Source organism: Epinephelus lanceolatus, chromosome 16 (genome assembly GCF_041903045.1).
Source record: "Epinephelus lanceolatus isolate andai-2023 chromosome 16, ASM4190304v1, whole genome shotgun sequence".
Classification (NCBI taxonomy): domain Eukaryota; kingdom Metazoa; phylum Chordata; class Actinopteri; order Perciformes; family Serranidae; genus Epinephelus; species Epinephelus lanceolatus.
In genome coordinates, this window is record NC_135749.1 from 14,387,016 (window position 1) to 14,410,483 (window position 23,468).

At 42.9% G+C, this 23,468-nt stretch overlaps 1 protein-coding gene across 2 annotated transcripts; it reads left to right on the forward strand.

Annotated features, from left to right (window-relative positions):
* Positions 1-1,420: 1,420 nt before the first annotated feature.
* col1a2 (collagen, type I, alpha 2) lies at positions 1,421-19,310 on the forward strand. 2 transcript variants are annotated; one of them, XM_078175501.1, is made up of 49 exons: positions 1,421-1,626; positions 4,741-4,793; positions 5,214-5,297; positions 5,880-5,936; positions 6,096-6,140; positions 6,263-6,316; positions 6,459-6,512; positions 6,665-6,718; positions 6,829-6,882; positions 7,506-7,559; positions 7,907-7,951; positions 8,097-8,195; positions 8,479-8,532; positions 8,846-8,944; positions 9,258-9,302; positions 9,398-9,496; positions 9,678-9,731; positions 9,844-9,951; positions 10,057-10,110; positions 10,257-10,355; positions 10,617-10,670; positions 10,796-10,894; positions 11,001-11,054; positions 11,160-11,213; positions 11,333-11,386; positions 11,606-11,659; positions 11,761-11,805; positions 12,002-12,100; positions 12,377-12,484; positions 12,598-12,651; positions 12,765-12,818; positions 13,908-13,961; positions 14,103-14,156; positions 14,290-14,397; positions 14,772-14,825; positions 15,138-15,191; positions 15,370-15,531; positions 15,706-15,813; positions 15,933-16,040; positions 16,625-16,678; positions 16,781-16,888; positions 17,032-17,085; positions 17,178-17,285; positions 17,406-17,459; positions 17,569-17,676; positions 17,794-18,037; positions 18,145-18,329; positions 18,457-18,699; positions 18,871-19,310. In XM_078175501.1, the coding sequence occupies exons 1-49, from the start codon at positions 1,557-1,559 to the stop codon at positions 19,015-19,017; spliced, it is 4,071 nt and encodes a 1,356-aa protein (XP_078031627.1). In that variant the 5' UTR covers positions 1,421-1,556; the 3' UTR covers positions 19,018-19,310. The 2 variants fall into 2 exon arrangements, with proteins under 2 accessions (XP_078031627.1, XP_078031625.1); XM_078175499.1 differs by lacking the exons at positions 1,421-1,626; positions 11,333-11,386; positions 11,606-11,659; positions 11,761-11,805; positions 12,002-12,100 and having other exon boundaries at positions 4,656-4,793; positions 11,160-11,208; positions 12,399-12,484.
* The last annotated feature ends 4,158 nt before the right edge of the window (positions 19,311-23,468 follow it).

Sequence of the window (23,468 nt, forward strand, 5' to 3'; positions counted from 1 at the left end):
TCCTGCTGTGACAAGTCAAAATGCCCTCCATGACAAAGGGCCTCAGTGGCTGAACTTGACCAAATCATGAACTTGATTTTCATAAGTCTGCATGTTTTAAGCCTGTTTTAAAACAACAGTCAGGAGCCTGTATGAACATTGAAGATCTGCTTACTGTCATATGTCCTCCTGTGATTGGAAAAACTGCATTTAAGCTGGCTGTGACACAGGGCCACCGGGCCATATATTTGTTCTAGTACCCAATAGATACTTTCTGTCATCCTTCTGGGGTTGTAATGTAAATGCAAGTGTTAAAACACTGAGTGCATCACTGCATTTGTCTTAACTTAGGAATATGTGTATGCTGTGTTCTCTGCTCACTGGAATGGACAGTGGCTGTGTAATATATGGCAGTATGAGGGCCACGCTGAGTGTTGTTGGAGTGGCGGTAGAATACATGACATGTCTGGTCATGTGGGCAGGTAGGAGCTGCTCAGAGAGAGAGAGGGGTTGAAACTAGAGCTCTACTTCACACCTGTCTTTTGTCAGTCTCAAGCTCCAGCAGAGTATGTTGAATGTGAATCACTGCATTCCACTGATAAGCTGCTGCTGTCGCTGACTTCAGTGCTTTTTGCTTTAATTCTATTATTCTATTTGATCTGAGGAGTTGTAACAGAAATGTAGGAATAGATACATAATTTTATTTTAAAAGACAGTGAATTGTTCAGGAAATGCTTGATGCACTTGTGTGGAAAAAATAAGCATGACGCGAAATCTGTTTGGCTGCATGAGAGATATTGATGATAGCCACATACTCAAAACAGCAGAGCAGTCACTAATGCCTCCCAAAGCAATAAAAGAATAAGAATGAAGTTTTTCCCCAAAAAAGGTCCGTGCGTAAAGCGGCACACTAACAGTCCATTCCAACTAAAATCCAACAACGTTTCAATAGCTAATCCTACTCTCTGTTTCTAAAAGTAATTGTTCCCCAAAAAGATTCCAAAGTGGAGAAGACTCGGCTCCTCTTGGTGCCAACCGATGCCCACCGACGCGCACCAAAATGTGCCATTTTACGCACAAACATAAACTGTGCGCAAGGTTAGACGCCCGGTGCCTGCATCTCCGTACTGACACTCCGGATTCACTGCAAGCCGTAAAAGAGGGGAAAAAACGTAAGGCCTTCTTCTCCCTTTTAAACGTCGACGCTGTCCACGTCCTCAAAAAGAATGGATCTAATTAAAACGTTGCATTCGTCATCATCGCCAAAGCTTTGCCAAACGGTTTCTGGTGGAGAGGAGGCTGGGAGATGCAGCACCACATGACTGAGTCTGAGCTGGAGAGGGATGGGAGTCAGATTGGGTTTCTCTTCTCTCATTGGCCAGTGGGCTGACTTTTGACACGCAGACCAGGGACCCTCCTGCCGTATAAATAAGCCTGATAGAACTTTATTATTCTAGCATCACGGCAGCAGGTTTGTGCTCAGTTTGGAGTTACTCGTGTCACCACAACTGTATGCCTGCTTGAGGGTGGTTTAAAACGGGTTTAGCAGCACAAGGAGTCTGCATGTCCTCTTAGACATGCTCAGCTTTGTGGATACTCGGATTCTGTTGCTGCTTGCAGTAACTTCATACCTAGCATCATGTCAACGTAAGTTTGAATATCTGCTCTTTTTCTGTGATGGATATTATTTTTTTCTCTCGCGTCCCACTGCTTGAGGATCTTTGGCTTTTGTTTGGGACTTACATGAAGGTCAACCTGGAGACAGCTCAAAGCACTGCAGAATAAAGCTCCACGGATTGAGCTCATGCAGAGGATTCTTCAACTTTTCTCCAAGGATACAGTTATTTTATATTTGATTAGTTTCCGAGAGGGAGAAGTTGCACTCCTAGCAAAAAAGTTTCCTTGCTTTGAAAGAGACCTGTAGTACGTGTAGAGACGTGTAGTAGTCGGCCTGGGGTCTTTTCTAAACTTTTAGTGCATGTGGAGTCATCAAAGTAGGCTAAATGTGAATTTTCCTTTAGGAATAGGATGAAAAAGTCTGTGGGGCGTTGTACATATTGTTCCATCCAGGCGTCCAGCTAATCAAGCTTTATTATTGGAAACAGCAACGTCTCCCCCTGGTGGCCATGAATGCAAACATCTGCTTGGCACCAATTTGATTGTGTCCTCTGCAAAGAAAGGCATAGCTACTTTTTTAAAAAATATTAAAGACACTAAATGCGTGCATATTTTAATATTCCTAGATTTTGTTAAACTAAAAAGCATTTTCTTTAACTTTTTTTACAGGTACAGTCAACTGCGTGATTTGTCTTTATTTAGGAAACGATTTAGAGATCAAATCAGAATATATGCGTTGAAGTTGAAGTTGAAGCTCCTTGGAGATATTTTTCAGAATCATAGCACGTTAAATGGGGAGATGATAGTCTCACATCACTTTGAATGTCCAAGCGCGCCCCCTTGTGGTGGAGATTGGTCATGAGGCGTTAGAGTTCATGGGGAGGTCCCAGCTGCACCAAACCCAGCCATGACCAGCTGATGTCCACCTGCAACAAAGTGAAACAAGAGATACAGACATCAGCCAAGAATGAGTCGTCAGATAGTCAGAACTTTTTACTCTTTTTGAATAATTAAATTAAATTAAAAATGCACCACTAATTTTAGTACAAAATCAGAAAAAATGCAGCCACTTTTTAACACAAAATTAGAAAAATACACCTTTAAATAACATCAGAACAGCATCAATAACACATCATACAGTCACCAGTGATGTCGTTCTTGCCCTGTTTGCAGTAGCAGGCCAACTATTCCTGTCCCAAGGGCATACACTACCTGTTCAGGCCTGTTAGCAGCAGGATCCTTAATAGCTGGAATGCTACTGAGCACTGGATTCACACTGCCTGCAGAGTTCGAAGAGGTTTAGCATGCAGAGATGGCCCTCAGCTACACTTTTAGAAATGAGCTGATACCTGTGCTGCAGCGAGCAAACTGAGAGCAATGCGGGAAGGCTAACTGTTTTAGGCATGTCAGAAGAGCTTGTTTAACACTTCAAGACACTGGTGTAGACACATCATAGAAGCTACAGATGGTAGTTAGGGGCTTCAGAACACAAAAGAAGTGCAGCTTCCTGTTTGACATTGAATATTAAGTCATTTCTGCTAAGTTTTCTTTGGATTATTAGACTTAAACATGGTTAATGTGCATTTTAACATCCTGTAAAGATGTTAACTCTTCTTTCTGCAAAGTGTATGTACAGTGTAGTGTGTATTCGTTTGTAGACTTTGTTCTCATGCAAAGGAAAAACAACTTTTCATTGACCTACAGAAAGAGAAGCAGAGATAGGAAATGACATTGTGTCTTTTTTAACTGACGTTCTAACGGAGTATCCCCTCTTCTCTCCCCCACCCTCCTCTTCTCCCTCTCCCTCCTCCTCATCTCTCCAACTCCACAGACTCGGTTAGTACACATGCATGAAATCCTGACAGCAATATGTCTTAAAGATAGCTTTACCTTGTCTCTTTGCCCTCTTTTTCCTTCCTCCTCCAAATGCTGTGAAATACTCCATAAAAGGAAGACCTCTCGTCTGGTCTTGACCATTTGAGCAATCTCAACGATGGCAGAGCATTTCATTTAGGAATTTTCTGCCCCCCGATCCAAGTTATTTCTTGTAGTTTTCTCCCTTCCTGTCCACGGATAGGTGAGGGTCCTATTGGCTAAAGTTTGTGTCAATGAAAGCTAAAACCGCAGCTCTGAGGCACCCATGGGGCCTGGTACAAAGGATCCTTTCTGAGGGGCAGAGGGAGGTTTGCCCCTAACAGCTGGCTTTGGGTCAGTTCTTGGAGTCTCCCTCTCCTCTTTGATTTGGATTTGATTTCACAAAAGCTGATCTCAGACCGGTTTTGATAGGTTGAGATCTTCACCTCAAATAAAACAAAAAAGAAAATTATTGAATTCCCCCTCTGATGTAAGACAAACAGAGTCTGATGAGTGTTTGTTTTACTGATTCTGTTCTCAATTGAGATTGCCAAAAATCAGCACGATGTCTGTAGCCTCAGCAGCAGCATTTTAATATTTTAAATTTGTTCTGGTAACATTTCAGAACTTTAGTTTTTCCCATGGACTAACATGCTCTTACTGCCAAGAGGTTGTTGAGTCTAGATGCTTTTTTAGCTTCTCTGTGCACATGTTGATCATCTGTATCACATGCACATTGCCCTGCTGTGTTTTTATCATGCATGTGCATGTTTTATCTATTGTTTTTATCTATTTTTTGCACGCTTAGATATTACTTAAAATGGCGAAAGATCAGAGAGCTAGATGTTTGATACATCCCAAATGGCCCTGAAAAGACTGAATAAATAAATCTTACATTTATTTATCTTCTTTTCCATTTAGGGAAGAGTCAAGGTGAGCACATGATGTTCTTCTTATGTGTCATTTAGCACCTACAGCGTGGCATGTGAGACACATGAAGCATAGCTTATGTGTAGAAAAGGTCAGAGGGCATCTTTATGATGTGTCGTTTAATTACTGAAATGTGTTTTAAGCCACTTGCCCTCCAACTGTAAGGTCAAGTTTGTATACATACACATTTCATTGCTATTGTCATATACCAGATCATTTGAATACGATTAGAATCTGGTTTTAATTTGCTTTGAGTTACATTTAGTGTAGTTTAAATTGAACGCTTGCTTTGCTGGAGGAATAGTTAGAAGCAGACATGTTGCTGAAGCAGCGTCTGCGCCGTGTTTTGGTCTGACGGAGTTGTTTTTCTGCTGCAGGGTCCCAGAGGAGAGAAAGGACCTCGAGGTGACCGGGTAAGCTGAAGTGCAACTCTACTTCCTTTATTCAAGCAGCTGTTACCAGATATGTCATTTAGGCATTTAATGTGGTTTATCTTTGATGCACATTTGGCACCTTGTTTGCTGACGTCATTTGACCTTCTAACCTCAGTAGGCCACACCCCTTTGTTTACATTACCCATATGACCGAGTGCTTACAACAACGATAGTGATGTGAATGAATGTGATATATTCAGTAAATTATTTTATCTTGAGTCGTATTCTGACATGAAGCGTGATCATCTTATCTTGTATCAACTCAATTTGCTACATGAGTAGTTTTATCTGTTATCAGATCAAATTCATTGATGCAATAGACTAATCTAAGAAACCATCTCATCAGCAGCTGTTCATTCAGTAACAGTGTTTACTCACTACATCATCTGTGTTTTACAGGGTCCTCAGGGCCCAAACGGAAGAGATGGCAAACCCGGACTCCCTGGCCCCGCTGGCCCCCCTGGACCCCCTGGACTTGGAGGAGTAAGTCCACTGTTTATTCTTGTAAAACAAGAAGCTTGGATGTGTAGTTTTTGTCCCAAAAGTGGTCCAGAAATTATAATGATAGTGTGCTAGCTTTGATTTGACCTCCAACATTTCTCACATGCGGGAAAAAAGTACTGAAATATGTCTGTTTGATGTATTTGACCCACATTCACCCCCTGCAGCTCTTGATTTTTTATGTTGAACCGAAAAAGTGTTGAATCTTTTTAATGATGTCATAACCCCATGACCTTTGACCCTTTGCCCTTGACCCATTTGTCCCCATGGCTAACACTTGGATGACACACAACAAAGCTACAATTTGTGTTAATTCGATCTCTCAAGCACTGATTTGATACAAATTTCAATATAATACACGTTCATTTGTCGTGGTGTGCTACACAAGTAGTTTTTCATGGCTGATTTTTGTGCCATGACGACGACATTTGGTTTGGACTGATGGAAACAGTGACCACTTTTCATTTGAAGTGAATTTATGCTCTGCTTGTCCAACAGCGCTGATATATTATTAGAAGTCTGTCATTCTAACCCATTAATTTGTGTTTACTTTCTGTTTATCAGAACTTTGCTGCTCAGTATGATGGTGTAAAAGCTCCCGATCCCGGCCCTGGACCCATGGTGAGGGCCCCTCTCTGTCTTTACAGCCTTACCTACACATAGATAATTATAGTCGATGGATACAGGTGTCTCACACCTTTGAATTCTGATTCCTGCCCTGATACAGTTGCACTTGTGTTGATGAATAATACAAAGAATTAACTCCTTTCTCCTTTTCAGGGTATGATGGGCGCTAGAGGCCCTCCTGGACCTCCTGGACCCCCTGTAAGTTCACACACTCTGCAAATTTCAACTATGGAGCGATCTGATCAAACTTCACACCCATAAGCTCAGTCTGCTGATGCTGCTTTGTCTATGAAGACTAATTGGTTTTTATCATTCAACAGGGTGCTCAGGGCCACACCGGACACCCTGGTGAGCCCGGAGAGCCTGGACAGACTGTAAGATCATCCTCCAAAATGTTCACAATCATTGAAATTATCATGGGATTACAGTCCTTGTCAGATGTACCCATGTGATGCCACCATCTTAAAAGCTTTGATCATCTTTGAGATCTGAAATGTTCTGGTTTTCCTTCCCAAGGGCCCCGTTGGTCCCCGTGGCCCCCCTGGACCCCCTGGCAAATCTGGAGAGGACGTAAGTATACATTTATGTTTCTGCCAAAACCTTTTTAGGGGCTAATTGTGTTTACAAGTTTTCTAAAGACTTAGTTTCTTGATAGGGATTTGAATTGTTGCTATATAGTTTCTACAATGTCATATGGTAACGTGTGTTTTGCTGACTCACAGGGTAACAACGGCAGACCTGGAAAGCCCGGAGACAGAGGTGCCCCCGGCCCACAGGTAAGAGATTTGCCCTGAAACAAAGGGAATGAAACACAACCCACAGATAAACGTATGAACAGTAAATCTGGAGTTTGTCTCAGTAATATTTTCTCTGTGTGGAATTGCAGGGCGCTCGCGGATTCCCCGGAACCCCTGGACTTCCAGGAATGAAGGGACACAGAGTGAGTGCTGATCTTTTCTTCTGCTTGACCTGAACTTTACCTGCGTGCTTTACCCAAACACCTGAAGCCCACTGGCTTATAGCCAGCAGCTGAAACTGCTCCCAAACAAAAATGGCAGAGAAGCTACACCTGTGTAAAAAGTGGACTCCAATGTTTTGTGCATCATAACGAGCACTGCTGGGAGTGATTACAACCCTAACTTCCTGTTTCCTGCCTCCTGGGGAGCATAGTAGATTTAATACAGAGCTTAATGGCTAACATTTAAGATTTTTTTGTCCCAGTTTTTGCTTGAGAGCCCCTACAGCCAGATGGCAAACTTCCTGTAAAACCACCTTTGAAGAAAGACAAGCTTCCATAATGGCCCATATGAGACTTTGGATGTCTTATTAACAATATGTATTCTTTCGAGAAGTCAAACAAGCAAACTGATTCTTTGATATTCCAATTTCCAGTCTCATTTTTTTCTGCTTCAAGTAGCACATTTTAGTACCAATAGGTAATAACAGTGCTGTTTTCCGCTTATCTTATTCTGCTTTATCCCTTTATATAGCCCACAGCCTGTCATGTGATGTCCCTTAACTCTCATAAACATCTTCCATCATTACTCTCTTTCTGCGTTTCAGGGTTACACTGGTCTGGATGGACGCAAGGGAGAGCCTGGTGGTGCTGGACCCAAGGTAAGAACAAATGTTCCTATCAAAAACTTAATTTCATGTCAGATCCCAGTTCCTGTTGTAATCATTTTAATGGCAGCCCATTGATAAGCTTAGGGAAAAAGTTTACAGTAATATACTGTAGTTTCTGCAAGGATGCATGTATTTCACATAGGAGAGTTTCTGTAGTGTGAGTGAATATTGCAATAATAAAACAAACCAAACTTAAGTTTAGCATTACCACTACTTTGTCATGGTTTTCACTTTACTTCACACAATCAAATCTCTCTGACCTGTTAACCTCTGACCTTGAGTCACTTCACTCCAGATGCCCCATCAACCTAACCCACCTTCTCCTGTCTCTCCTATAGGGTGAGCCTGGTGCACATGGAGCTGCTGGAAGTCCCGGACTTGCTGTAAGTTTTTAATTTATGCACCATTTACACACAAAACCACAGCAACCATCATAAATCTTTGCCATAATTTATCATTAATCCCTACAGGACTGCAGTAAAGGCACTGGTCTTATCATTTCTGTTTCTTTGTGTGTCCTCCCTGTAGGGATCTCGTGGTTTGCCTGGTGAGAGAGGCCGTGCTGGCCCTGCTGGCCCTGCTGGTGCTCGTGGTGCTGATGGCAATGTTGGACCCGCCGGTCCTGCTGTGAGTATTGGCCATATAAACCCTTTCGTGATTCTATGATTCAGCCATTTTGTGAATACTGAACTCGAGGTATCATTAAGATACTTTCTAAAATGTACTTTGTGATTATCTTAATGTTTAAACAATAATGTGTGATATAATATCAAAGGAAGAAGCAATTATGCCACTAAATGTTAATTATATACATATGATTGCACCCATATTAGACCAACTTTGACCTTAATGTGAGCTTTGACCTATATTACATATATCCTGATGTTATATCTATTGTTCTTCTGCCCAGGGTCCTCTTGGAGCTGCTGGTCCCCCAGGTTTCCCCGGTGGCCCCGGACCCAAGGTAAGTGTGATGTCACTTCCCATGTCCTTTTGGCAACACATCCTCACATTCATGTTTAGGGTCACAGAAGGAGACAATTCTCATTAACATACAGTGTAAGCATCTGTCAAGGAAATAAAACCTTCTGCCATGTTCACTATCCCAAAAGCTTTTGTAGACTATCCCCATGGGAATAGTTCATACCTGCGAAGACCTCACTCATTCCAGACCATTTATTTTCATAATTTAAATCGTACTCAAACAAATGCACACCAATACATCCCATCATTATGATTTCATTATTAAATCCTGGATGTATTTTTGTCTTTGCCAGGGAGAGATTGGACCTGCTGGAGCTACTGGCCCAAGTGGAGCTCAGGGAGCTAGAGGAGAGCCCGGTCCCAATGGCGCAGTTGGACCCGTCGGTCCCCCTGTAAGTATAATACTCCCAAGTTCCTGGAGAAATTAGAAACAAAAATATGTATTTTATTTAGTTCTTGATTTTGTTTTGATTGGTGTGTTTTTCCAGACTACATTGATCAATTCCAAAAACTACATTGAATATAAATGTTGTCATTTACTGTAGTTACTTTGTGTGACATTATCACATATTCACTACTGAAGTGCAGTTATTTAATCTTTGAAAAAGTCAAATGTAATAATTTTTGTAGCAGTGGATTTTTCAGTTAGATGTTTTTAAATTGTTTTGGGAAGATTCCCTAATTTCTTGTTTTTTTTCCCTTTAGGGTAACCCTGGTAATAATGGTCTGAACGGAGCCAAGGGAGCCGCTGTAAGTTCTCAAGTTGTACTTTTCAAGCATACATAGGTCAAAGGTCATTTAGGGTCCTGACTAATTCTCACCTGTCCATCATCACTGTTATTTAGGGCACCCCTGGTGTTGCTGGCGCTCCTGGCTTCCCTGGACCAAGAGGAGGACCTGGACCTCAGGGCCCTCAGGGTGCTACTGGACAGAGAGGCCTCGCTGTAAGAACACCACCAACACTGATACATATAGACGTGGACATGTATGTTTTTTGTGGATGTACATCATCCACAAAAAACATACATATTCACATGGAAACATGCAAATGTATACACAACGCAGACCAGTAATTGTCTAGTAATTGTGATTGTTTCATTAATTGCATCTGTTTATCTGTCTCAGGGAGATCCTGGTGCCCAGGGTGTTAAGGGAGATGGTGGACCCAAGGGAGAGCCTGTAAGTTCACACCCCGATCCTGTTCTTTGGCTTGAAATTTCACCAAACTGAAACTGAAGACATCTGACTGTGTATGACTTTTGTCCTTCAACTTCTCTGTTGCCTCCCGCAGGGTAACTCTGGACCTCAGGGACCCCCCGGACCTCAGGGTGAGGAGGGTAAGAGAGGACCCACTGGTGAGCTTGGTGCCACTGGACCTGCTGGAAACCGTGGAGCTAGAGTGAGTACCAGATCATTGTCTCCGATGGGTGATGTTGCACTCATATGAATCCATATTCAGATGCATTTTGTCTTCGACCTGCTAATGCCTGTGTGTCTCTTACAGGGTGCCCCTGGCAGCCGTGGTATGCCTGGTAGCGAGGGAAGAACTGGTCCTATTGTAAGTGGTCAAAGAACAAATTTCATTCCACCAACATGCAAGCCAATAAATAAAGCTATGTCTTGTTTCCAAATATAGTCACCATTCAGTTATATGGTTAAATTTCCACCTCATTTACCTTCGACCTCTTTGTCTCCTTCTTGTAGGGAATGCCTGGTGCCCGTGGTGCCACTGGTGCTGCTGGACCTCGTGGACCCCCTGGAGATGCTGGCCGCGCTGGTGAATCTGGCCCAGCTGGTCTCAGGGTGAGTCTTTTGCTCAATTCTGTATTTTTTTTAGAGGGATCTCATGTCTGTGTTAGTTCTGTGAGTCAAGTTTAAAGAGAGAATAGGTCCATGGTGAGCTAGAATAGCTGAGTTAGAATAGTTTGGAGCAGGAGTGCTGTAATGGCTTTAGTACAAGGCTATTGAGAGTAACAAAAATTGGAGTTACATTCCTTGTATGTATGTAGCAGTACAAATTAATGACAAAACATTCATCTCAATGACCAATTTTATTTTCTACAGGGTCTCCCAGGAAGCCCTGGAAGCTCCGGACCCCCAGGAAAGGAGGGACCTGCTGTGAGTAAATCTGAATTTTGCACTGAAGCAGAAGTTATTGGGTTTTTTTTTACTTCATGATCATATTTGCTGCAATGAATGCAATCAACGTGACTTCCTGTTATACTGCCTCTTTCTCCTTCCAGGGCCCTGCTGGACAAGATGGCCGTGGTGGACCCCCTGGCCCAACTGGACCTAGAGGCCAGCCCGGAAACATTGGATTCCCCGGACCCAAAGGACCTAGTGTAAGTAGAAATAGAGCCACGATAAGCATTTGGAGCTTCATCCTTTTCTTTATTGTTAATCAAGTTTATCATAATCTGTGCTTAAACCACCTCTTGCCTCCTTTAGGGTGAGGCTGGCAAGCCTGGAGACAAGGGAGCCACTGGCCCCACTGGACTGAGAGTAAGTCAAAAATACCCAACAGGTGTTTCATACAGTAACTCACTGATAAAACACTTGTCAGCTCCATTGTCAGTTGTTATAACATGTCATCATATTTCTATCTAGGGACCCCCTGGACCTGATGGCAACAATGGAGCCACTGGTGCTACTGGACCTGCTGTAAGTATCCTTATGTATGTTGCGCCCAATTAATGGCAGTTTCGCCTCTTCCGACAAATACATACATTTATGACTGTGATTTTCTATTTTAAACATTGGTCTTCTTTCTTCATCTACAGGGCGGTCCCGGTGAGAAGGGAGAGCAGGGAGCTGCTGGAGCTCCTGGCTTCCAGGTGTGGATCCATCTTTTGATTTTACTCTCTGCTCATTATAAACGAGTCAAAAAAAAGCATATTCAAAAATATGAATATGGTAAATCCAGTCTAACTGCTGTTCCATGTTAGTAGCTACATACATTACCTGCACCTTAAGTGTGCTTTTAATACAGCAGTATCTGCATAAATAGCACTGTTGAGGTCACTGTTCCTGATTTTGCGGCTTGGTGTTTTCAGGGTCTGCCTGGTCCTGCTGGAGGTGCTGGAGAGGCTGGCAAACCCGGAGACAGAGTAAGTAATGCACACACTTACTTCTACCATATTGTACAGTCAAACCATAGAAATTGTAGAATAGGCAGTACATTTCTAACCCACTGTTTATCTCTCTATAGGGTATCCCAGGAGACCAGGGAGTTTCTGGACCTGCTGGTGCCAAGGTGAGTTCACCTGTCCATGTCTTTGTGCCAATACTCATTATGTAGTAGTAGCCGGTAGAGTTTTATTTTAATTTTAGTAAGATGTCAAAACTAATGAAATAGTTAGAATACAAACAGAAAATATCTCTAAATGTGGCAGATTACATTTACATGCATATAAAGACAATACACTGACTTCCTCTTTGTGTTCCTTCAGGGAGAGCGTGGTAACCCTGGTGCTGCTGGAGCTTCTGGACCTCAGGGACCAATTGGACCCCGTGGACCCGCTGGAGCCCCCGGAACTGATGGTGGCAAGGTAAAATGATGCCATGGCTGTTAGAAGCAAAGATTATAAATGAAATGTTGACCTAACAAACGGTAGCAGAGTTTACCAATATCTGATCAATGTTGAATAAATTCTAAACATACACTTTACTGCAGCATATATACATTGTTTGTATGTTCTTTTGTGTACAATAATCCTCTAGAATCAGAATATGTCAGTACCAAGCTCATATATGAGATTATGTATTTATGGACGCATGTGTGTTCTATGCGAAAAGGAACCATAGTTTGTCACGTCTGTTTCCAGGGAGAGCCTGGCGCTGCTGGAGCTGCTGGCGGTCCTGGACACCAGGGACCTGGTGGCATGCCCGGTGAGCGTGGAGCCGCTGGACCCCCTGGAGGCAAGGGAGAGAAGGTAAGATCCAAAAATACCACCTTAAAATAAAGATTTTAGCCCTCAAAATCACTCAGATTTGTCAATAAGAATGTATTTTTTCTCAATTTTCCCTCCTGCTCTCTCTCCTATAGGGAGAGGCTGGACACAGAGGACCTGACGGTAATGCTGGCAGAGATGGTAGCCGTGTAAGTTCAACTCTCTGGTTCTTCTTTAAAAAAAAAAGATAGCCACTCACTCCATTAGTTTGACTGTAGCAATCCCAGCCTTGGCCTCAGTGTCATCTCCTCTCTCTTTCCAGGGCTTGCCTGGACCCGCTGGACCTCCTGGACCCACTGGAGCCAATGGTGATAAGGTAAGTAGGTGACGTGCGGATATTATTTACCACATGACAAATAATGACATCACAATAAATATGTTTAGGATAAACGCTGTAACACAGATTAATTAATGCTATGGAGCTTTGTTAAGACCTAAAAATGGCTACCTCCAACATTATTCAAGATGGCTGACTGACCAGTGATGTACACAAGAGAGTTATTGAGATGTGTAGTTGAAATCAAATCACTATCAGAAATTATCTCTTGGCTGGCCAACTCAAGTCCATATCATTGGACACCCCATTCCCCGTAGAGAGAACCCCCATAGTACAATAGCTTTGTATCTCAAGCTAGAACCTCAACACTGCCACCTGATGGCTGTTTAATAATATTACAGCAATGACAGGATAGAGGTGGTGATAACATTATAAATGAAGCAGACAAATGCAGAAATTTTACATTTTGAATATTTTCATGCTGTTATATGCTGTTTTAAGCAGCTAACGTTACCCTTGCAGTGCTATTTATTTCACTGTTTATTGCTTTGTCGGCTATGTAAACAACTGGCAGACACAGAATTACAACAAAAACAATGACACTACATTTGCATTGCTTAAAAGAGGAAAACCAGTGGATCATCTTTTGTAAGAGTCCTATCAGCTGATCAAGTTGTCTAATTCATTAGCAGATTAATAAGCTGTACACTACAAAAGTAAATGGTAAATGAGCTTTTGGCCCAGTGCCTTTTCTAGTCTGTCTGACCACTTAAAGTGCTTTTATACTACATGTCACATTCACCCATTCACACACCGATGGCCGAGGCTACCATAGCAGGTGCCACCAGCTACTCACCTTAAACATTCACACACACTCACACTTGAGCAGTGTGGGGTTTAGAATCTTGCCCAAGGATGCTTCAACGTGTGGACTTGAAGATCTGGGGGTGGAACCACCAACAACCTCCTGAGCCACAGCCACCCAAAATGCAATAGAGTGCATTTAAATCAATGCTGATGCGTACAAATGATTTCTCGTGTGTATGAATCTATTGATGTATAGTAATCAGTGGTTGGATTGATGGAGCAACGCTAGGCTAGTGACTCACTCACTGTTCTCTCCTCCAGGGTGAGAGCGGTGCCTTCGGACCTGCTGGCCCTGCTGGAGCTCGTGGAGCCCCTGTAAGTAGCTGTTGCTGACTTTCTTCATTAAACAAGCATGAACGGTTCTGCTATATTCACCCTAAATAACCAGTTGACATAAATGTCAGATTAAGACCTTGAGACAACAAACCTTGCTAACCCACTGCTTCTTGTCCACAGGGAGAGCGTGGAGAGGTTGGACCTGCTGGAGCTCCTGGATTCGCTGGACCACCTGTAAGCCAGCAGCCAGTCACCTTCCAATACAACATACTGTGACACAAATACACACACACACACACACACACACACACACACACAAACAGTTGCCCAGATACTAACCCAGCCCCATTACTTTTCCGGTTTACAGGGCGCTGATGGTCAGACCGGAGCAAGAGGAGAGCGTGGACCTTCTGGTGGAAAGGGAGAATCTGGCCCCGCTGGTCCTGCTGGACCTGCTGGACAGTCTGGACCTCCTGTTAGTATAATTTACACTTGAGACATACTCATATATTGAGAATGTATAAACTCAAACGAGATATGAGTAGTAAAGGGCCATTCACACCAAGAACTATAACGATAACACTGTGAGCATCCACACTGATGAACGGTAATGTTCTGTAAACAGTGGGGCCAAGCATGCTGCAAGCTCCAGCTGTGATGCAGTGTGGATGGGTCTGATTGGCTTTCAATGTTCACTCATTCACTCATCCAGTTACTGATCACTGTGTGGACTCAGCAATCCAATTGAGTTAGATATTCATTTTTATTTTTATAGTTATCCTCATTGTTGTGGACTCTCCTTTATGCTAATACGGAATGGTGTCTGATTTTTTTCATCTGTTTATCTAGGGTGCTTCTGGCCCTGCTGGACCTACTGGTGCTCGTGGAGATACCGGCCCTCCTGTGAGTATTGAAACATCACAGCAGCACACATAAGCGCAGATTTAATTTCTGTTGTACCTGTTACACTCACTCACACCCACTTACTTCAACCCCACTAGCCAAATGGCCATTTCAAATCAATGGAAGGCTACCAGAGCATGTGGTGACTGAAAATTAAAGTAAAAAATCTAATAAGACAATTACAGAACAACAGAAATGTCAAATACTGAATTTTTACCAAATGATAACGTCAAATTTCACACACACATAGACATACTAAACACTCTTAGTGACTGCTGTATAACCTTTGATGATGTGTGTTTCCAATTTCAGGGTCTGACTGGTTTCCCTGGTGCTGCTGGCAGAGTTGGCGCTGCTGGCCCTGCTGTGAGTATCATATTTACAGTCATTAGTGAGGACGTACACACGTGCAGACCCACACTGAATACACTGGGTTATTTAAATAACATTTTCAGTTCATCCTCTCATCATGCTGCTTCTCATAACAGTGAAACAAAACAATCACATTTGACATTAACCCGCTCTCCTCCTCCTCTGCTGTCAGGGTATTGTTGGACCCCCTGGCGCCGCTGGTCCCGCTGGTAAGGATGGACCTCGTGGTCTCCGTGGTGATCCTGGTCCTTCTGGTCCTTCTGGAGATCAGGGTATGGTTGGACCACCTGGCCCATCTGGAGAGAAGGGACCTTCTGGAGAGCCCGGTCCCGCTGTAAGTCATAGCTCTTTTTCCAGTACAAATTATGAGACTGTGGGAAATTGAAATGATTAAAACGATAATTATTCTGATAGAAAATATATAACTAAGTTTATATCTTTATTGTGGTCACATAGATCTATAAATCTTCATTATCAATGCATTGATATGTGACCTGTGTGTGTTTAGGGTGCTCCTGGTGCTCCTGGAAGCAGCGGTCCTCTTGGACTTCAGGGATTCGTTGGTCTGCCTGGTGCTAGAGGAGATCGTGGTTCACCTGGTGGTGCTGGTGCTGTGGTAAGCACAAATTAAGACTGACAGTGTTCTACAGAGGATATATAGATGAGTCCTATATCACATACAGTTTGAAGCCTGACTGTATTTGACCCAACGATTTTCTCTGCATCCTGTCACAGGGAGAGCCTGGTAGAGTTGGACCCGCTGGTCCCGCTGGAGCCCGTGGTGCCCCTGGCAACATTGGCCTGCCTGGTATGACCGGACCCCAGGGAGAGGCTGGACGTGAGGTAAGGACTGAACAGGCCAATAACAGGTTAAATGACCTGTTAGTGGTGATCAAATGTGGAGAGAGTATCAAAATATCCCGAGTAGAAGTACTGTTTTTTGACTTAGATATGACTTGTTGTAAATAGGGCAGGAACTATTAATTGTTTTCCCTGTCGGTTAATTGGTCAATTATTTTCTCAATTAACCAATTAGTGGTTTGGTCTCAAAAATGTCAGAAAATGGTGACAAATGTCAATTAGTGTTTCCCAAAGGCCAAGATGATGTCTTGATTTATCCACAGCCCACATATATGCAGTTTACTGTCATAGAGGAGGAAAGAAACCAGAAAATATTCACATTTAAGAAGCTGGAATCAGAAAAATCAATTATTTTAATAGTTTACAACGAACTTATCAATGGTTGCAGCTGTAGTAATAAATGTAAGTTTGGTTTCTTGGTTGCATGGGTGTAGATTTCCAGGGCCAATAAGGGGACATGCTCACCTTAATCTTTAGAATATGTGCATTTGACACAGCCTGACACAATAGCCTGATATAAAGATTGAAACTTTTATGTAAACTACAATATTCTTTGCCATCTACAGGGTAACCCTGGTAATGATGGCCCCCCTGGCCGTCCTGGTGCTCCTGGATTCAAGGTAATGCCTTTTCATACACCTTACAGCACATTTTTATACAGAGTATACACACACACATACCCTGTGATCTGACCTTCATCTGCCCTTTTCCACCATGTTTAGGGAGATCGTGGTGAGCCCGGACCTGCTGGTGCCATGGGACTTGCTGGTGCCCCCGGACCTGCTGGACCCACTGGAGCTGCTGGCAGACCTGGAAACCGTGGAGAGTCTGTAAGTATAAATAAACAGTAACCCTTTTTAAAATGGATTCTCTACTAGACTACTTTCAATTAGCAACATTTACAAGGTAAACAACATCTACAGTCATCTACCTTCTTCATTCATCCTTCATTCCTTGTCTCTCTTGTGACCAGGGCCCTGGAGGTCCTGCTGGAGCTGTTGGCGCCGCTGGAGCTAGAGGTGCCGCTGTAAGTACAAAGAAGCACAGGAATAGCACAAAAAATAGTGTTCATTGACTAAAAGTACACAGAGGTAATGTGTGTGTGTATGCATGTTATAGGGACCCGCTGGATCCCGTGGTGAGAAGGGAGTTGCTGGTGAGAAGGGAGAGAGAGGCATGAAGGGTCTGCGTGGACATGCTGGTCTCCAGGGAATGCCCGGACCTTCTGTGAGTGATGGCCCAGCATCACGATGCACACAAAATATGGAAACTTACATCTACATGTGCTGATCTAATGTAAGATGTTTACTATAATGTCATTCAATGGTACACTTTCTCTGCTGTCAGGGACCCTCCGGTGACAGTGGACCTGCTGGACCTAATGGACCCGCTGGACCAAGAGTAAGTCTTTTTTTGTGATCACAAAGGCACCAAATACTGGAGATAGTGTAATTTACAGTCATAAAATGTCAAAATTCTTGACTTTGCCATGTGATGACCTCCTCTTCAGGGACCTGCTGGACCCCATGGACCTCCTGGTAAGGACGGCAGAGCTGGTAGCCATGGAACTATTGGCGCCCCTGGTGCTCGTGGACCCCCTGGATATGTTGGACCCGTTGTAAGCACACCTAGAGTCTTGTAAACCAGATAGTTTGGCTCATTTTTTCAAAGGATCTGCAAAGGATTCAACTGCAACTTTGATCCACATATTAATCCATTCTCTCATTCATATCAGGGTCCTCCTGGAGCTCCTGGTCTGCCCGGACCTCCCGGCCCTGCTGGTGGTGGATATGATGTCTCTGGATATGATGAGTACAGAGCCGATCAGCCTGCTCTGAGAGCCAAGGACTACGAGGTCGATGCCACTATCAAGTCCCTCAACACTCAGATCGAGAACCTGCTCACCCCTGAGGGATCCAGGAAGAACCCTGCCCGCACCTGCCGTGACATCAAACTCAGCCATCCCGAATGGAGCAGCGGTAAACTAAACTAAATCTGCTAGCACCGCAGTACACTTTAGATGTCTTTTGCAGCCTATGCAGTGCCTTGTTTCTATCAATTTTGACTCCGTTTTCTTGCCATGTAGGATTCTACTGGATTGACCCCAACCAGGGATGTAGTAATGATGCCATCAAGGTCTTCTGCGACTTCAACACCCGCGAGACCTGCATCCACGCCCACCCCGGAAGCATTGCCCGCAAGAACTGGTTCAGAAGCACCGAGGGCAAGAAACACGTCTGGTTCGGAGAGACCATCAACGGTGGTACTGAGGTGAGCATCTTCAGAGAGGAGACATATTCATTTTCCTTTTATTTGGTTTAAAGGTATACTATCCAGGATTGTCGGTTACTCTGTGTATCATATTTGAATTCTGACTGTCTCTCTTTCCTCCATGCAGTTTACCTACAACGATGAGACCATCAGCCCACAGAGCATGGCCACCCAGCTTGCCTTCATGCGCCTGCTTTCCAACGAGGCTACCCAGAACATCACCTACCACTGCAAGAACAGCAATGCCTACATGAGTGATGAGACCGGTGACCTGAAGAGGGCTGTGGTGGTCCAGGGCTCCAACGATGTGGAGCTGAGAGCCGAGGGCAACAGCCGCTTCACCTTCTCCGTGCTGGAGGACGGCTGCACTGTGAGTAGCCCTTTGGTCATTGCTGTTATCCTTCAGTTTCATTCGTAACTGTTAAATTAATGCAATTTTTGGTGTCACAAGACAGAGCTAATTTGTCTTACCGCTGTGTGATTTGATTTATTTTGCCACTGTTCTAAAACAAGGTCTCCTTTTTTTCCATTACACCCGCAGAGACACACTGGTGAGTGGAGCAAGACAGTCATTGAGTACAGAACGAATAAACCATCTCGCCTGCCCATCCTCGACATTGCACCTTTGGACATTGGTGGAGCTGATCAGGAGTTTGGTTTGGACATTGGCCCAGTCTGTTTCAAATAAATAGACTCATGATAAATTAACACCAAAAACGAGAGAAAGAACGAAAAAAACAAAATCTCTGCCCTTCTTTCTGTGTTGTTTTTTTTTTTATACTGAATGCTGATTTCTCTCTGCGCATCCACTTGCTTAAGATGGGCAACTATCTGAAAGGACTGAACGGACTGAACGGAGCGTTTGTGCAATGCAAATTAATACAGCAACCCAAAGGGACGCGGGAAAACACCTTGTTGTGGGACATCATGTCATCCTTTTGTAAAAAATAAAAGAAGTGTAATAAAAACGCTGAAAGTATGCATCACTGTGGTCTTTGTATATCTTCCAAAGAGGAGGTTTAAAACCACAATTTCCATGAAAAAAAGGTTTAAACTACCTCATGCCTGTACCTAAAGAAAATACTTTTGACAAAACCTGGGTCCACAACCGAGATGTTAAGACTTCTAATGCTTCAAGCTTTGTCCCGTATCGGAAGGTGCTCAGTTACTTGAAGCAGAGATCTATGGTGCTAATATGCAGCTGTGGAGCAAACCACTTTTTACTGTATTACTTTGTATTGACATTTGAGGAGTCTTGCATTGGTCCCCTGATACTCCCCCACTTTAAGCAGGTGGAATGTTTCTAAACCTGATGTCTGGTTTTTGTTTTGTTTTGTTTTGTTCTTTTTTTGTTTTGTCTAGAAGGTTTTTTTTTTGTTTTGGTTTTTTGTTCAGGCTTTTTTTAACTCTTCAGACCCCACACAGAGTGTTCATACTGACAGCACATATTTCACCCAATTCTGAATGGTTTTTTTAAGACGGCCTCTCTCTCTCTCTCAAAAAACGATACCACAAAGTCTATTGTACCTATTTTGTATATGTGAGATGTTTAAATAAATTGTGAAAAGTTCTGAAATAAAGCATGTCCAATGTTCCAAAACACACTACTCAGTGACTTAAGTGCTTTCATGTTTTAACGACACCATTGAAGGTTTGTCACTGTTTTTGGTTCTAGTTTAATTTAAACATCTTCCTATTGTGGAAGCACAGCCATATCCTGATTTTCCTTCCCCCTGTTTCTTGCTTTTCAACGGTACATCCAATTTTAATGTACAGTAAATTTCTGTTGACACTGTCCATGCCAATGTGTGATTACTAAAGTGCATTGTTTCTTGTAAATATGCATCCTCTGATGTTGCTTTTCCTTGCATAATACAGCTTTTGCATCCAAATAAATTTCTGTGATTTGGATCAAGGCTTGAATTGCAGTGATAAGTGCACACCAGTATTAGCTAAGATTCAGTATGGGGACATGGCACTCTGTCAGAAATGACTTGTTTTGTCACTTTGTCAGTGGCTGAGAATCAGCGTGAGTTAAGTGTGTTAAGGGAACTGGGATATGCAAGCATTTTGAAATTTTGGATTTAATCACACACCCACATGTAGAGGCAGTTCTGTTTGCTGTTGGGAGAAGTTTGTCTTACTTGGTTCGGCTTAGGAGGGCAAACTTCTTCCATGTGTGCAAGGGCGTAGGTTTTATTTTAACACTGGGGTTTTTGCACCAGTTTGTGCCTTTTCTTATTGATTTCACTTTATTCAATGTGATTTCACTTTACTATCAGGAAAAAATCTGAAATTTGTCTTACGTCCCAGGACGTCAAGTGTTTCACACAAATACACAAATACAAAAACACAAATCTGCATTAATTTATGGTGTAAATGTCTCTTATTTGTCATGTTTTTATTGGTGGAGACAAATGCACATGTTCTAAACACTGAGGGAGGAGATGTGTCTCCTGCTTTGCACACCCTCTCAAAATCTGCACTTGTGCATGGAGATGAAGGCATCATCTCACAAAAGTTCATTTGCAGCACTTTTCTATAACCACTAGAGGGCAGCATGGCATGCTTTTAGTAGCATCCCTGCTCTTCTTACAATGCAGCTTAGCCTTAGTGGCATTGGACCTTTGACTTTACATTAACATGGCACAACTGAAGTGACAATTTGTTGATGCTGATGATGTAATCATTTTCAGTACCAGTGGCAGAAAGACTAAAGTACATTTACTCAAGTAGGTTACTGTGCCACAGTACAAAATTGAGATACTTTACATTTGATTCTACCTAACAGATGTACTTCCCTAAATTTCAGAGGGCAATTTTCTACTTACTTTCTTCTTCATTATATTTCTCTGACAGCCAGAGTTTCTAGTTACTTTGCAGATCAAGTTTTTACTTTTTTAAAACTTATATTCACATGATTGTCTGACCATGATGCAAGACCTACCAGACTAACCAGTTAGAGCACCACCTGATCCCAGGTCATTTGTACTATAATTAACACATCTTTATTTTGGGATATGCAACATGTGAGCCCAGAATAAACTAAATGAATTTTTACTTAAAATTTAGCATGAAAATGAATCAGTAATAATAAGCTAAAAATGATACAATGCAGTATTTTTACACAGTATAACTACTCAAAAAGGGATCTCAATGTTCATTTAACTCGCCCTCTAACTCAGTCCAGACCTGCTGATTTATTCCATACTGTTGATGGTGAACACTGCCCGACAAACTTGTGTGTCATCATTCTTTGTGTCAGCATACTGTGTGTCTGCACTTTAGAGTTCTTATTATAACTTCCATTCAGCTTTATCTGCATGGGTGTCTAGTGTACATCCAAATGAATGGTTGCAGTAAAGGAAGCCCTTGTCTGTTCCACCCAGGTGAAGAAATACAAGTCAAGCAGCTAAAAGTTTTTTGAAAATGTAACAGTGCAGAGTGGCAGACTGATTTGTCAGATTAGTCCATGATGCCATTGGCAGATTACAGTTGATGCTTTTTATTGTTACCATGCTCCCTAGCACTGCTGATACTGCACAGTGTTTAATAATGACTGATTGTACAGCACACAGATGTACAAATGTGTTTTGAGAGTTTTCTTGAAGGTGGAGAGTGAGGGGGAGTCTCTGATGTCTTTGGAGAGTGAGTTCCAGAGGGTGGGAGCAGCAATGGAAAAGGCCCTGTCCCCCCAGATGCGGTGGTTGGTCCTGGTGGGGCAGGACAGGAGGTTGGCATCAGCAGACCCAACAGTGCGGGAGGGAGTGTGCCGGCGGAGGAGCTCAGACAGGCAGTGGGAGCCAGGTTGTGGAGAGCTTTATAAGTGATGAGGAGGAGTTTGAAGTGGATACGCTGGGGGATGGGGACCCAGTGGAGGTCATGAAGGACGGGGGTGATGTGGTCACGGGTGCGGGAGTGTGTGAGAACACAAGCAGCTGAGGGAAGGATGGAGTAGTGACCAGGCCTCTGTGGACAGTGACGAAAAAGAGGTGCACTTATCAGCTGTGAAGGATTGGGCCCCATTGTCAAGTGTCTTGGTGTAAATGCTGCTAAAATTGCTCAAATTTGTTGCCAGACTGCCTTCACAGAGATGGCTACCATCTTGTTTTTACATGAGCCACTAGATGGCACATTAAAGTGTTCACGAATGAGGACAATAGGTCTAAGTTAAGTAGAATGAAGTGTCAGGTCAAGTCAACTCAAAATACAGGCTGTCAGGAGGATATGTTTCAAAAATAAGAATAAGCCTACTACTTGGGGCGTTAGTGGCTTAGTGGTAGAGCAGGTGCCCCATGTACAAGGCTGTTGCCGCAGCGGGCTCGAATCCAGCCTGTGGCCCCCTGCTGCATGTCATCCCCCTCTCTCTATCCCCCTTCACGCTTACCTGTCCTGTCCTTTAAAGGCCAAATGGCCAAAAAAAAAATCTTTAAAAAAAAGAGAAGCCTGCTAATAAAAAGCCTCCTATCTAATAATCTGGCATTACATTCATACTTAATAAATGTATTTAATCATATTCCACCACTGTTGACATAAAGACATACTTTTACATATTATAATTTTACTAAATCACAACTCATAATTGGATCTGGAAAGTTAAAGATCATTTTTAAATGGTAAATAAGGTTCAAGAGTGTATAAAAAAAGCTTCAAAATAGAGAAAAATTTCCTGGGGAAGGATACCCATGGTCCCCCCTACAGAGGTCCTGGCCCCCCATTATGAATAGATGTTTACGGCCCTGTCCCTAATGCCACTTCCAACAAGGGACCTAATTTAAAAGAACAAAATCTGAAAACTACTGCAATTTACAAATCTCAAGTCAGCAGATTGTTGTGTTTATCCAAGGAGGTTAAATCAAATCACTGTCCTGGAAATCAGAGCACGAAATCCCCCCAAAACGCCAAAATCAGCAACTACCATTCACTACTACACAAGATTCCCTTACCCTTTGCTCGGGGGGTAAACAAAGCTGGCGCAACTGATCTCTTGCAGCTCTAAACCAACCGGTTTAACAAGCCACACCTGAAAATCACCTCATTAAAAACCAGACAAACTGCGTGCCCGCATTGGGTGCTCACGGAGAGGAGGACGACGACTACACTTTTTCAGGAAGACTTTAAGTTTTGTTTTCAGGCAGT